General features: G+C 41.8%; 1 protein-coding gene across 1 annotated transcript in view; it reads right to left on the bottom strand.

Annotated features, from left to right (window-relative positions):
* The window catches only part of MINDY3 (MINDY lysine 48 deubiquitinase 3), a 99,058-nt gene that overhangs the window by 47,785 nt on the left and 34,755 nt on the right, over nt 1–16,518 (bottom strand). Inside the window, exons 9-10 of the mRNA XM_077808156.1 lie at nt 14,387–14,457; nt 11,911–11,991 (exon numbers count right to left, since the gene is read on the bottom strand). Coding sequence (XP_077664282.1) covers nt 11,911–11,991; nt 14,387–14,457 — 152 coding nt within the window. The remainder of the gene's footprint in view (nt 1–11,910; nt 11,992–14,386; nt 14,458–16,518) is intronic.

Below are 16,518 nucleotides of genomic sequence, written 5' to 3' on the forward strand. Positions count from 1 at the left end.
TATTAGCAATACAGGAAGCACACAGGTTTGATAGGTCCTAAATTTTGTCTCAATGTAAAGACATGAACTTAGCACAGGAGGTGGTGAGAACTATTTCTCAAAGAATGTCTAATTTGCTGAGGCTGTTTGAACTCTGCTTGCAGAGTAGATAGATGAATTTGTCAATAGTCCATGGTACCTGAACCCATACCTGAGCCAATCTGCACTGGGGTTCTGGTGGCCCAGCAACAAGGTTCTGGACATTGACTTCTGCCATGAGGTGTTCAACCTGATAGCGTGGGCAGACTCTGGAGACCCTGGTTGGCAGGCTGAAATTCTATAACCTCTCCATAAGCAGGTTAGTGTCGTTGGCATAATCTTGGTCAGTGAACACTTCTTGTGCAACCTGGATTCGGACACGTGGAGTCGCAAACCCTAATATCTAGCTGATACCTTGACAAAATAATGCTGAGGTGAGAATGCATCCCTGCCACACACCTGAAGTTGTGTAGAAACACAATGTACCAATGCAAATTCTTGTGTTGGTACTGGTGTGAAGATGGCATTCCAGAGGTGCACAAAGTCGGCTCTGCATGAGACAAAGTGCTAACCTGTAGACTGATTCAAATACCACTTTGATGTTGCTATATGCCACAGGAAGTGTGTGGTTAAATTCTCAGTGCAGCTCAGCAAGAAGCCAAAGGGTAAGGACAGCTTCACTGTCGACTGCTTATCAATGAAATCAGATTGCTGTGGATAATATTTGTTAAGGAGCAGCTGCATCCTACCAAGCAGAACATGAGCAAAAACCCTTCCAGGAACTGATAACAATGAGATCAGCCTGCAGTTGCTACATTCGGTGCAAGATTTTTCCTTCGTACACGGACACCGTAATGCCGTCTTTCCATTCTGCTGGTATTTTGGCTCATGCCCACAAATTAAAAGCAGCCGATGCAGGCGATGCGCACTGATTCCAAGGCATCTTTAAACAGCTTGTATGGAATATCATCAGGTCCAGTAGCACATCTATTCCATAACTTTTGGATAGCCTACTTCAGGTAATGGAGTATTAGCGTTTGTCCCAAGTCTGCAGCCACACTGTTTGCTAGATCACATAGCTCTGGACAGTTGTGAGCAGGTGTGTGGGTCAGCACACTTTCATAATGTGTCTTCCCTCTGTCCAGGGCCTTGTCCATCAATGAGCAGGGAGAGCCATCTGGTTTTGGGATGGGTATGTCAGAAGGCTATTTATGGCTGCCAGCTATGTGCAACGGCTCTGCAAGCAGGAGGCAGATTGTTGTACTTTAAGCTGTCCTCTGCTTCATCAGCCAGGTAGTTGATGTAGATCTCATGGTCATATGTGGCTGTGGCCCAGAAAATGCCTTTCGGTCTTTTACTTTCTTGGACATCATCTTGCTTGCATGCTCCCATCTTCTTTGCTAATATATCAGAGGCCTCTTCAGAAAGCCACGGTTTCTTGCGCAAGTGTCTGCCAATTTTTCCAGCCTTGGCATGTAATATAGCATTAAGTAAACCAATTCCAGGTGATCTCCACATCATCTGATAGGGTACTGAGGTTACATCCTCGATGGCCTTGTGTATTTCGCTGCTTCAACAGGATCCTTGGATAGATGCTGGATATTGTACTGTTGGTGGACACCTGGCTTGTGAGGAGTTGGAAAACGCAGTGAGCTGCACAACTAGTCTGTGGTCTGAGTTTCCTGGTGCTTCTGTGCCACCAAAAATCTAGGGAGATTTCCCTATGGAGTGGTTTCTGATGAGGATGTGATTAATTTCCTTCATTGTACATCCATTGTTTGAAAACCAAGGCCAGTGATGGTTAGGGTACCTAAACCAGAAACCCGTGATAGACAAGCCCTCATGGGCACACAATGTCAAAAGGTGGATGGTATTGTTATTTGGGGAACCTGAACTGAAGGGAGCTGGCACTGTTTCATACCCATTTAATTTGCAGCCAGTCACAGCACTGAAGTCTCCTAGCACTAGCAGAGTTGACTGGCTTTGCTGCCAGCTGGTGGCAGAATGCATCCTTTTCCACAGGTAATTGATCTTCTGATGGTATGAAGGCCATAATGACTGATAAGTGTCTAGGACGATGTTGGAGACAAGCATAGAGTAAGTGTGGAGAGATGGGGTTGTGTGTGCTTAGAGTGGTCAGACCACCTCTAACAAAACGCCACACCCTGAATTCAGTGTTGACCGCTGGAGTGGAGAAAGGTTGATCCTTCCACAGTAACTTAATCACTTTGTGACAGATGGTCCTGTGATGTCAGCGATTTTGATCTCGAAATGGGCGAGTTCTTTGACAAGTGCTGCGTTGTATCCAGCACCATACAGTGTTAATGTGTTCCATGTGGCAATATGTAACACACCTCTTCAGTCAGGTCTGCACTTCCAGGAAGGTGGATCTTTAAATGTAACAGCTAAAATCCATCTTCGAAAGAAAACAGATGGATAAGAAATCTTTTTGCAAAAAGAAATAATTTGCTTATTCTCCTGAGGGTATATACAGTTACATTTTCATGGTCTACATCAACAGTTTTCAACCAGGGCTCTATGGCTCCCCCCACAGGGCTGACACCCCGAGCCCTGGCAGGACTGAAGCCCCAGCATCCTGAGCTCCACAGCCCTGTGGAGCCCCAAGGCCCACCTCCCTGATGGGCCCTGGAGTTTCTACAACATGTTAGGGGGGGCCTCAAAGAAAAAGGTTGAGAATCCCGGTCTACATCACCCAACCATGAACAATGACCTTAGACATTTATACTTAGAGTATGCACATTGTGATAAGGTTAGTTAGCAACCTTAGAAAGCACACATATATTCACAAAAGCTTTGTTTTTGATTTCTGAAACCAGTTAGAAATGTTTTCACCATGCTGACTTGATTCTCTAACTGCAAATGCCACAAAGAGTGTTTAATAAAATATGCAGTACCTGTTCAGTTTAATGACCTCTGTGTTGAAGTTTGTAAATCTTGATTCTTAAGAATGCTAGAGACTGTATTTCCTCTTCATATACCTAGACAGTGATCCCTCATGAAGCCATGTCTACTTCTGATCCAAACAGGGGACCTGTAAAGTTTGCAAGAGGCAGCAAGTGCCCCAGCAGTCTGATCCAATTCAAACTTGGTAGTAATCAGAACTTCTGCTAACAGCTAAACCTCCTCATGATCTTTCTCCAAAACTCCCATGATTCTCTGCCAGTGCTCAACATACCTGTTTGTCACTCAGGCCTAGGATTTCAAGAATCATCCAATTTTTGTCTCTTCTCTCATATCCACTCAGCATCTTAATCCTAACACTTTCACCAGATCTTTTCCTTCTGTCCCTCTCATCTAGACCCTAGATCCTCCTTTCCAGCCTCCTAGACATCCATATATCACCCACTTCAGCCCATACAAAATGAAACTGTGATAGTCATTTTTGCCTATGGTTCTGTTCCCATCTTCCTGGTCTATAAATCCTTCCAATGACTCCTTTTTCTACTGCTTCAGGTTCAAGATTCTTTTTCTTACTTTCAAGGCTCTTCATAAATGTGCATAGGGACTTGGATCACACTACTCTTCTGCTTGTGGTTTCAAGAGTCAAAAAACCTTAAGAGCTACTCAAGTTTTCTCAGTCTCATACCAAGGAGTCAAGACCCCAGTACTGCTAAACCCCAGAGTTCAAAAGTCATCCATCAGACCTCCCAAAAAATCATGGGGTTTTTTTTGGTTTGTTTAAGAGATGTTTGGGTTTGGTCTATCTTGATTTAACTCCCGTGTCAACCCCCAGTGTGCATGCAGCAGTAAGCGGTGCCAGCTCTGCCAAATTTATAGAATAATGTGATTTTGGTCCCCACTGCAGATGCTCTCACTGGCTGCCTGATGGAGTAAAGCTTCTCCCCGAACTCCAAAATAGTTATGTCTCCTTCTGTGCTCATATCTGCCTATCTTAAAGCTCATCAATTAATCATGCACCCTCCACCCCCACATCAAGTCTGCCCTATGCCACGAAGTGAAACTCTGCTCCTCCTGCAGCTCCAGGGGATCATCACCTTCACCCCCTTAAGCCTAGGGAGCAGCTACATCAGGGTTCTCATCTCCTTCTCCAAGGAGTATGACAACAGGAATGAATCCTTGAAGCTGAGAACACCCTTATCCTTCATTACCCAACCCACTCCCAATCCAGGGGGTCTTCACCACCTTTTCCCTTTTCCACACCAAGTGTTACAAGGATGAAGGGGGCGGGAAGGGAAGGAGCCCAGAGAAGCAGACTCATTTGTCACAGGAGTGGTGAGGGCAGGAAGGTGTAGAGCCAACCTGGTCCTGCTCCCCCGCACCATAAACTCATCTCAGTCATGGGCAGGGGAAAGAGAGGGACTGCTTGCTTCTTGATTGGCTGCTTTCTCCTCAGGAAACAGAAAAGTGGGGGAAGGCAATCAGTTGTTTTACCACTGGCGGGGCTGAAATTCACATGAAAGCTGAAGTGTCTAGTCTCAACACAGGAATGGCTCCAGCAGGGGCCAAAATTACATTATGATGAAATCACAAGGGCTAGCAACAGACCTCATGAGTGAGAATCCTACACATATATTTTTAGAATAAGTATAACACCTACATTTGCTATGGAAGGTCAACAGGGAAAAAAGGGAGGAGGAGTTGCCTCATATAGCAAAGATTTATAAACTTGCACTGAGGTTGAGACAGAAGTGGGAGGCAGATGTGTTGAAAGGGGTAAAAAACAGGAATGATGCCATGGTAGGAGGTCTACTATAGACAACTTAACTAGGAAGAAGAGGTGAATGAGACTTTTTTTAAACAACTAACAAAATCATTCAAAACACAGGACTTGGTGGTGACCGGGGACTTCAATTACCCAGACATCTGTTGGGAAAATAAAACAGCAGGGCACAGATTATCCAACCAGTTCTTGGAATGCACTGGAGACAGCTTTTAATTACAGAAGGTGGAGAAAGCAACTAGAGAAAAGGCTATTCTGGATTTGATCCTGACAAACATGTGGAAACTAGTTAGAATCTGAAGGTGCAAAGCAGTTTCAGTGAAACTGATCATGAAATGATGAGTTCATGATTCTAAGGAACAGTAGGAGTGAAAACGGCAGAATTAAGCAAAAGGACTTTAAGAAGGCAGACTTAAGCAAACTGAATGAATTGGTAAGTAAAATCCTGTGGGAAACAAGTCAAAGGAAAAAAGTTTCAAGAGACCTGGCAGTTTTTTAGAGAGATATTATTAGGGGAACCAGAGAAAACTATACCAATGTATAGGAAAGATAGAAGAGAAGTTACTCACCTTGTGCAGTAACTGAGGTTCTTTGAGGTGGTTGACTCCTAAAGTGGAGCATCCACCGGGACATGATGCCCTGCGCTTGTAATCGGAGATTTGTGGTATAAGTGCCTGATTGGGCCGCGCATGTGTCGTAGCCATCTTGCACTGCACCGAGTGGTTACACAGCAGTGTGCAGCCAACCAACCCCCTGTTCCTTCTCAACCTCAGAGAATTGACCTGAAACTCCAAAGTAGAGGGGAGGAGGTAGGGTGGTGGAGCACCCACAAGGACAACCATCTCGAAGAACCTCAGTTACTGCACAAGGTGAGTAACCTTCTTTTTCAAGTGTCACCTTGGATGCTCCACTTGAGGTGACTGTTGAGCAGTGCCCCTTAGGGGAGGGGAGGGGCTTTGGAGTTGGTCTATTGACTGTGGATAACACCGTAACTCCAAAGTGATCATTTGACGCGGATTGTTTTTCTAACGCACAATGTTTAGTGAAAGTATGGACTGATGCTCAGGTAGCTGCTCTGCAAAGGTCAGTGATAGGTCACAGATGCTGCCAGTGCTCTTGTGGAGCGCATGTGAATTCCTGGTGGAGGTTATAGACTGGTGTTTTGCTAGCACAAATGGATACATCCAGATATCCATTTGGATAGTCTGTTTTGAGATGGTTTGACCCATTGAGCATTCTGTTATGGAAACAAATAGTCTAGGTGATTTTCTAAATGATTTTTTTCCTTTCAAAGTAGAAAACTAATGCTCTATGAACAACGAACACGTGAGTGAGGCCTCCCTCCCGTCCATATGTGGCTTCGGAAAACATACAGGTAAGTAAATAGGTTGCTTTAAATGGAAGGGGGAGGCAACCTTGGGTATGAATTTAGGAAGCAATTGCAGGATTACTTTATCTTTAAAGAATGTTGCATAAGGTGAGTGTGCCATTAGGGCACTTTATCTCCCACTCATCTTGAGGACATGATGGCACTGAGGAAGGCCACCTTCATCAATAAATGCAACAATGAACAAGTTGTAAGGGATTCAAATGGTTTTCCCATGAGTCCACGTAGAACAAGGTTGAGGTCCCCCAGGGGTGTAGGGTTTCTTAGTGTGGGATAAGTGTTTTCAATGCCTTAAAGGAAGCGTTTAATTGTCAGGTGAGCAAATATAGTGACCCCATCCACCTTGTCATGGAAGGAGGTAATAGCAGCCAAGTGTACTCTGATTGAGCTTGTGGATTGCCCCGATATTTTAAGTCCTAATAAACAGTCGAGGTTCCTCCATAGGAGGGACAACTGTGCTAAGATGTGTTTATCTTGGCACCAGGTACAGAATCGCTTCCATTTATGGATAGATGTCTTTCTTGTGCTTAGTCTCTGACTATTCAATAATATATCTTTTACTTCCTCAGAACAGGCCCTCTTGACCCCAGTCAGCCATGGAGAAACCAGGCCTTGAAGTGGAGTACTCCAAGGCTGGAGTGACAGACAGGTCCTGCATCTTGTGATAAGGTGAGGTACTAAGGGAAGGGTTCAAGGCAGTTTTGGTAGGTATGAGAACCATGTTTGTCTGGGCCATGTGGGCGCAATGAGAATGACCCTAGACTTGTCCTGCCTCATCTTGTGAATGACTCTGCTTAGGAGCAGAGTTGGAGGAAATGGATACATCAGTGGTGCCTCCCATTTTATGAGGAGAGCGTCGCCTAGGTGTCCCAAGCCTGCTCTGGAGCAATATTGTGGGCGTCTGACATTCTGAGCTGTTGCAAATAGATCTATGATGGGGGAATTCCCATAGTATGAATATAGATTTGAAAATTCCAGGATCCATCTTCCATTTTTGGGTTTGTGAAAAATCCCTGCTTAGTAGATCCACGGTTGAATTCTGACATCCCGGCAGATAGGATGCTGATATCTCTATGTTGTTGGTGATGCACCAATTCCAAAGGGGAATTGCCTCCATACATATGGAGTATCATCGTGCTCCCCCTTGACCGTTTATATAAAATTTGCCTGCTATATTGTCTATGAGGATCTTGATGGCGCTGTTCTTGATTAGAGGGAGAAAGTAGTTGCATGCATTTCGGACTGCCCTTAGCTCCAGTAAGTTTATGTGCAGGTTGGACTACGCTGGGGACCAGTGGCTTTGGATCGTATTGTTGAGCCCAAAAGAAAGCTATCTCCTACTGAAAAATCTGCCCCAGTACGACTTTTTTGTAGGCTTTCTATGAGTAGGCTCCTTGACAGCTGTTGTTGGAGGAGAGCCCATGTCAGACGCTGCTGCTGCTGACAACTGTTGACCAGGGGGTGGCCTGGACTTGGGGTTGGAAGCTGGCCTGAGAGATTTCTCCATCTCTGGTTGAAGATCCCTGGTTTTTCTTGTCCTGGCTGTCAGCTTTCTGCAGTGTGGGCACTTTTGAGTAAAGTGTGTCTCGCTGAGGCAGCAGACACACTGAGCATGGCTGTCAGAAACTGGTATGGAGAGTCTGCAAGTCAGGCATGCCTGAGAGTGTTGGTTTCTTAGAGGAAAAAACAGGGGTAAACCCTGTTTGAGGCTAAAGCTGTATGCCTGCCAGAGAAACAGGGGAGGTAGAAGGAAAAAAAAATATATTTTTTGATTAAACAAATTAGAGTAGGGCAAGTGGATAGGGAAGCTAACTACAACTAAGCTAACACTATCACTATGAATTATCTACTATAAATATTATCTGAAGTAAGAGAGGGTGCTGCTGATCGCTCTGACTCAAGCCAAAAGGTGGTAGAGAAGGAACTGGGGGACGGTTAGTTGTGCACTGTAACCACTTGGTGCAGCACAAGACAGCTACGGCGTGTGCGTGGCCCAACTGGGCACGGCTACCACAAATCTCTGATTACAAGCACAGGGTGTCAAGACACCTAAAGTGGAACACCCACAGGGACACTCCTGAAAGGAGAAAGTATGGTAACAGGCCACCCTGGCTTAACCAAGAGATTTTCAATCACCTGAAACTCGAAAAAAGTGTCATACAAGAAGTGAAAATTAGGCCAAATGACAAAGGGTGAATATAAAAAACACCATAAGCATATAGGGACAAAATCAGAAAGGCCAAGGCACAAAATGAGATTAAAATAGCTAGGGACATAATGGCTAACAAGAAAGCATTTTACAAATACAAGGGAAGCAAGAGGAAGACAAGGGACATGGTAAGCCCATTACTCAATGAGGAAGAAAAAACAGAAAACGCAGCAATGCCCAAAGTGTTAAATGCCTTTGGTTGCAGTTTTCACCAGAAAAGTTAGCAGTGATCAGACAACTAACAGAAAAACAAACAGTGTAAAATGGGTAGAATCTGAAGCTCAAATAGGAAAACAACATGTTAAGAATTACTCAGACCAGTTAGATGTCTTCAAGTCAGCAGGGCCTGAAGGAACTGACTGAAGAGATCTCTGAGCCATTAGCAATCATCTTTGAGAACTTGTGGAGGATGGGAGAGATACCTGAGGAAAGGTACTGGAAAAGGGCAAATATAGTATCTATAAGAAGGGAAATAAGGACAACCGAGGGAATTATAGACCAGCTAGCTTAACTTCAGTACCCAGGAAGATAATGGAGCAAATAATCAAAAGATCAATTTGCAAGCACCTAGAAGACAATAAGGTGATAGGCAACAGTCAACATGGATTTGTCAAGACGAATCATGTGAAACCAACAGACTCTTCTTTGACAGGGAAACAAGCCTTGTGGATAGGGGAAGGAGCAGAGGTCATATCTCGACTTTAGTAAGGCTTTGGATACTTTTTCACATGGCCTTCTCATAAACTAGAGAAATATAGCAGACAAACCTAGTATAAGTTGGGTGTACAACTGGCTGGAAAGCCACACTCAAAGTAGTTATCAATGGCTCATAATTGAGCTGGAAGGGTATAGTGAGTGAGATCCAACAGGTATCTATCCTGAGTTTGGTTCTATTCAATATCTTCATAAATTATTTGGATAATGGCCTGGAGAGTACACTTCAAGTCAGTGTGAGATACCAAACTGGGAGAAGATGCAAGCACTCTGGAGGCCAGGATTAAAATTCAAAATGATCTTGACAAACTGGAGAAATGGTCTGAATTACACAAGATAAAATTCAGTAAGGAGAAATGCAAAGTATTACACTTAGGAAAGAATAATCAATGCACCAATACAAAATGGGAAAGGACTACTCTGGAGGGAGTACTGCAGAACAGGCTTTACAGAAGAGTGTTACAGCAGATCACAAACTAAATATGGGTCAACAATGTAATAATGTTACATTCCAGAATGATGTTTTCTTTTTTGTATTAGCAGGAGTGTTTGAGCAAGACACCAGAAGTAATTCTTCCATTCTACTCAGCTCTGATAACGCCCTCAGCTAGAGTACTGTGTCCGGTTCTGGGCACCACACTTCAGGAAAGATGCGAAAATTGGAGAAAATCCAGAGAAGAGCAACAAAAATGATTAAAGGTCTAGAAACTATGAGGGAAGATTGAAAAATTGGGTTTGGAGACGAGAAAATGGGGGCAGGACAAGTAGTCATGGGCTTAAATTGCTGCATGGGAGATTTAGATTAGACATTAGGAAAAACTTCTTAACTACAAGGGTAGTTAAGCACTGAAACATTACCTAGAGAGGTTGTAGAATCTCTGTCATTGGAGGTTTTTAAGAACAGGTTAGACCAGTGGTTCCCAAACTTGTTCCATCGCTTGTGCAGGGAAAGCCCCGGCGGGCCGGGCCAGACCAGTTTGTTTACCTGCCGTATCCGCAGGTTCGGCCAATCATGGCTCCCAGTGGCCACGGTTTGCTGCTCTAGGCCAATGGGAGCTGCTGGAAGCAGCGTGGGCCGAGGGACCTACTGGCCGCCACTTCCAGCAGCTCCCATTGGCCTGGAGCAGCGAACCACGGCCACTAGGAGCAGCGATCGGACACGGCAGGTAAACAAACCGGCACGCCCCGCCAGGGGCTTTCCCAGCGCAAGCGGCGGAACAAGTTTGGGAACCACCGGGTTAGACAAACACCTTTCAGGGATGGTCTAGATCAGTGGTTCTCAAACTGTGGGTTGGAACCCCAAAGTGGGTTGCAACCCCATTTTAATGGGGTTGCCAGGGCTGGTTTAGACTTCCAGGAGCTCGGGGCCAAAGCCGGAGCCCCACTGCCCAGGGCCATGGGGCTCAGGTTACAGGGGCCCTGGCTGAAGATTTTGGGCTTTGGCTTTGACGCCTTCTCCACCTGGGACAGTGGGTCTCAGGCTTTGGCTTTGTCTCTGTCTCGCCCCCCCCCCCGGGGCAGTGGGACTCAGGGTGGGCTCAGGCTTCAGTCCTCCCTCCTGGGGTCATGTAATAATTTTTTGTTGTCAGAAGAGGGTCGCAGTGAAATGAAGTTTGAGAACCCCTGGTCTAGATAATACTTAGTTCTGCCTCAGTGCAGGGGACTGGAGTAGATGACCTACTGAGGTCCCTTCCAGTCCTGTTTTTATTATTCTAATTTAGGAAAATTTATGGCATTTTAACAGAAGTAGTACTTTTCTGAATGCCCAACAACATGAGACTCCTCATACAAGCAAAGAGTCCCTGTTTCTACGCTCACAAAAATCACTTGTGTAATAACAAGTGAGGGTCAAATAGAGAGCAGATAAAGAGGGAGACCAAAGGCAAGATGGCAAAAAGATCATTTAACTGGTTAGAATGGCATTTCTACATATCTTGATAAACCAGCTTCTTATTTATTGACAAGTTAGCTATTCTGCCCTTCACTTCATGCAGGCTTCATATCACAATTGAGTTTTTAGGAGGATTTGAACACAAAAAGATTGAACAGAGAGCAGGCAGAAGTCTCCCGGAAACTATAATACAGAGACCATTTTTAATAGCTAAAGAATTCCGCACTTAAACTTTGCCCCTTGTTTCAGAATTACGATCTAAAAGAAGACTTCATTGTAAAATGTTGAATTAGGAATGGGCAAAACTGCAAAAAAGCTTTCCACAAATTAAAAGCCATTTCCTAAAATCAAAGATTCACTTATGCAGAAAGCATTTTTTCAGAGGAGGTGGTAAAAAGTTAAACTTACAAGGGACAATGTCTCCACCACAACTATGGAAACACAACGTGTCAAGAGAAAATTCAACATACGATTTACGAGTTCATTAGGAACGGTTAACTCAAATGTTTTATACTTTAAGTGTAATGGTTTGTAGTTAAAACTTAAATCCTAAAAGTTAAAGTGTTTCCTGATGTACTAATTCTAAACATTTAGTATGTATCCTTGAGCTTACAGGACAGATTTCTGTAGCTCATATGGTTTAAAAATGGGTAAAAGCATTCTCAAACAGGTGGAGTTGCAAAAAGACCCCATACATTTTATTCAAACAATCCTTCCCACAACAACAGCAATTTAAGATCTCAGACGTAACATCTATAGTACTGTAAAGCCTAAAATATATTAGTAGCTGAAACAACCTCTTTTTTTAAAATGCAAGCTTAAGCTTAAAGACACTTTAAAGATATCACTGAAACTGTTAAACTTATTTTAAATGTTCAGTGATTCAGTTTTTGTATTAAAGGCAGCTGAAAATCACACTGTAGCAAGATCTGAACTTGTATGGTATTTATCTGCCTGGAGTTGTATAACAAAAAACAAAGCGATCATACCTTGGCAAAAAAGACCGTGAGATGTGTTTCACTGCCAAGTATCCAAATAGGGAACTTTGGAGATTTCAAGTAGGAGCCAACCTAGAAGAGATGCAGTAAAAACAAATAAACTAGCTTACAGCTATAGTGAAGCCCCAATACCCTCCCCACCCCCAAAATTTGTAATATTAAAAATTAATATTCAGTCACAATTTGCAGGTAGTATTTAAAAACTTTACTAAATCTGTTTTTGATTACCATATCCCCTATTTAATAATTGGTGATCTGCGATTTAGCCATGTAAATCCAACCATCAGCGGAAACTAAATGGCACTAGGCCCAATACTGTGAAGTGCCAAGTGCCTTCAATCACCACCAAAGTCAAGAGCTGGTGGTATACTGTAACTCTGAGGCCTAAGTCACTGTTTATGCTTGTAGTAAAAAGAGGGAGGAGGGATTTGGGGGTTAAAGAAACTGAATAGAGCGCCTTACAACATGAATGCTGTTTATTTATATTGAAAAGATCCTATTTAGCAGGACTATTTTTATTTATTTATTTTTTTAAAAAAAGCTACAATTACCAACTGTTTGGAAAAAGGTGGATTAAATGACAAGAAAGGGTTAGGTGTTTAATTTGATTAATGCAAAAGTAATTTGTTTGTAGACATCATAAGTCTACATTTTAGGTGGCATATTTAATAAGTTTTTAAACCTTGTCCCCTGAAAGAATGTGTCACATCTCACATAATTTGGCCCAATTTAATAGATGTGGCAGTTTCACCTCCAGAGATTGTACTGCTCAAACACCCTACTCCAAACTGTCTAGGAAAAAGTAGTATCGGATACTCAGGATGTTAAAACTCCTCTGTGTAATTTGGAAAACAATATAGCTGCTATGGCACATCGGGAGATTTCAATAAGGGAAAGTGTCAGTCGGAGAAGGCAGCAATATCTCATCTTACAATCTTCGAGCCTAATCCTTCACATGTTCATGCAAGTAACTGTACTCTTGTGTTTGTTTGTATATTCAGGCCCTTAAGGTAGAAGTTTATGCACTGGGCTATGGATCCTGTGATTATAAATTCATTTATGTTACCTGACAAAAATAAAACAGATCAATCAGGTGCATTTCTTAATCCTCATTAAGCCAACCTAACATAACGGTCCCTCACTTCAGAAGTGAAAGCTCTCCGTACAAAGCCAAGGGGGTATTGATGAGTTTAAGGCATCATACCACCACATGCAATATGTGGGGTGCACTTATGCTTACCTTAGTCTACCACTGCATCTTTTTAATCTATTTTTATTTGAGTGATTAAACTTTGAAGAGACGTTCATGGTTTGTAGTCAATATTCTTTTACATATATGCAAATTCTACATAATCCTCTATACAGCATTAATCAAAACAAAAGGATTCAATGTAGTATGAAAACACGCCAGCCTTTGACAAATGTTACCATAATAAGAGTGCATGCTAAATAGACAGAAAACATTAACAAAGCATCCAAAATATTACAAGTGTAGTGAAAAGCATACTAATGCCCCTTACATAAAATCTTAGTGTTGAAGACTTATATTCTGCATCACCACATATCAAAACAGCCAGAGTTTGCATTTAAGTAGATTTTGATATACGCAGTGACGCAAACATGAAGTAAGCATCCAGCCCTTTGATGTCAATATTTTGGCATAGAGACATAGTAAGTAAATATCCAAGTAATTAAAAAAAAAAATCTAGAAGTCACAGCATAGACTGGAACAAGAAAGTTACCATACACAAAGTCATAAGTCACCTTGGATTTAACTTTAAATATAAAACAGTGCCAGCTTCTACTTAAATTAAATTTGCTGCAAAGCAAATTTGTAAAAAAGCAAATCTAAGAGCTTTCTACCAATGCACGAATAATGAACCACTCCAGTGTAGCTTTAAAATAAATCACTACTAAAAATGCTACACCTGACAAAGTTACACATTTTAGCTATTACATTTTTGTCTTTACTTTCCATATGACTGAAGGTATGGATTTTTAATTTAACAAATGGGGTAGCTAGTATCTACTTTTTTATTTTTTTAATTCTGGTACAAACTAAAGCATTCAAGACTTCATAAAATGCATGGTATTTTTGAGCAAGGTTGGAATCTCACATTTAAACATTCTTTTGGCTGAGAAAAGGGCAAAACATACATAAATTAGTTATTCTATTAATGGAGAATAAACTATTCATTCTTAATGTTTACTCATCACAAGACATGTATTTAACACTCTCTTTATTGTTAGACATGTATTTTATTACAGACTTTTAGCCTTGGTTTCATTTTGAGGCTAGAAATACTACAAACCTAATAACTCTTAGACTGTACTCTTCAACAGTTTAGGATGAAGTGCCTACATGCAATATTTTCAGAAGAGGATGATGCCTTAGTGGAATACTGCTAAGGAGCAACTCGCACGAGAAATATCATTTTAAAAATTATGGGGGAAAAAGGCAGCTTACCTTACAGTATCTTAGAGATTCCATTAATGTCAAAAAACCTACAGTTGCCTGCTTACGTATACCAAGTAATTCTGTTTAAAAACAAAACAAACATTTTATTGGATAAATTTTCTATTTTTTCAAAAATGATGTGGCATAAGATACCTTATTTTACAAAGACATACAACTTAAAACAAGCGTTGAAAAAGCAATGAGGTCAGGTCAACTGGAAGCTTTAAAAAAAAAAAAATTCCAGGATGACTTTAGCCAAATCCCAAATTGTTTATTCCATAAATGAATACAAGTAAAATGAATTATTCATTTTACTAGAAGTCTGCTGTTGACAGTCCTTTTAAAAAAATGTTTAGATTTACAACACTAAAGCAAATTCTTGTGAAGTATTCTAGTATGCTCTAGAAAAAGAAAAAAAAACCCTACATCCTGAAACTGCCATTTTAGAAAATGAAACGAGCAAAACTTTCCATACTTTTCTTTAATCATATTGACACTGTGGACAATGCAAAATCAACTGGTTTTGAAATGTTTTATTAATAAATGTCTATTTCTCATCAAGAAAAGGAGTACTTGTGGCACCTTAGAGACTAACCAATTTATTTGAGCATGAGCTTTCATGAGCTACAGCTCACTTCATCAGATGCATACCGTGGAAACTGCAGCAGACTTTATATATACACAGAGAATATGAAACAATACCTCCTCCCACCCCACTGTCCTGCTGGTAATAGCTTATCTAAAGTAATCTTCAGGTTAGGCCATTTCCAGCACAAATCCAGGTTTTCTCACTCTCCACCCCCCCACACAAATTCACTCTCCTGCTGGTGATAGCCCATCCAAAGTGACAACTCTTTACACAATGTGCATGATAATCAAGTTAGGCCATTTCCTGCACAAATCCAGGTTCTCTCACTCCCTCACCCCCCTCCAAAAACCCACCCCCATACACACACAAACTCACTCTCCTGCTGGTAATAGCTCATCCAAACTGACCACTCTCCAAGTTTAAATCCAAGTTAAACCAGAACATCTGGGGGGTGGGGGGTAGGAAAAAACAAGAGGAAATAGGCTACCTTGCATAATGACTCATCATTTCATTTCTCATCATTTCATTTTTCTCTGGAGAACTTCACTGCGAGCAACCACCAGTACCAGCACTCAAGTATCAGCACTACTTCAGCTGATTAGTACCATTTTTAAAGAAAGCCTCACAATAAGAATGAAAAATACTTTGAAGCCGATGAATCTTTGAAAAGTATAATCTACGTAGAACTAAAACTTGGACTTCAGCATCTTTAGAAATGTAGTTCAACTCTGAAAAGGACTAAAAATGGCTCTGGACTCCCATGTTTATTGTCTCAATGAACAACACTACATGTGCAAAATTTACAAATAGGAAACTATTTGCCTGAGTTGGACATTCTCTTGGATCTGAAAGTCAAGCGGAGTTCTTTTCTGCTCAAGAATAACTACCAGTTATAAACATTCTGCAGCCAAAAATACAGCATCCTTAGGTTTACACAGGTCTATCTGATTAAAATTTAGTAGACAAATTTATCGATCAAAAGGAGTAGAATCCAGCTTTCACTCTAAAATGAACAAAAGCAATAAACATTTGTGACACTAAAGCAAGCATACGTCTGAACATACAGTGAGCAGATCTCTTTGGTAAAGTCTTTAAGGTAACATCTACACAGAAAACAAACAGCTGCAGCTGAACTGATTCAGCTGGCTTGGGCTCGGGAGGCTCAGGCTGCAAGGCTCTAAAATTGTGGTGTATGCATTTGGGGTCAGGTTGGAGCCCAAACTCTGGAACCCTGCAAGGGGAGAGGGTCTCAAAGCCCAGGCTCCCGTCTAGCCCATACATCTGCACTACAATTTTACAGCCCCACAAGGCTGAGTCAGCGGCCAGTTTTTAACTGCTGTGTAGACATTTATCCAAAGTCACTTTTCAGAGAATTACACTGAAGCTACTTTGATTTTGGGAAACTGTAGCTCTTAAATATATATTTGTTAGTAACAGTAACTCGTGATTACAAACTGTGACGCATTTACCTACGGGCCAAGTTCTGGGATAACACTGGGAAATATTCTGAATGAAAAAAAAGTTCATTTTCTTTCTCATGTTTCAATTAGAC

This window comes from Eretmochelys imbricata, chromosome 2 (genome assembly GCF_965152235.1).
Source record: "Eretmochelys imbricata isolate rEreImb1 chromosome 2, rEreImb1.hap1, whole genome shotgun sequence".
NCBI lineage: Eukaryota > Metazoa > Chordata > Testudines > Cheloniidae > Eretmochelys > Eretmochelys imbricata.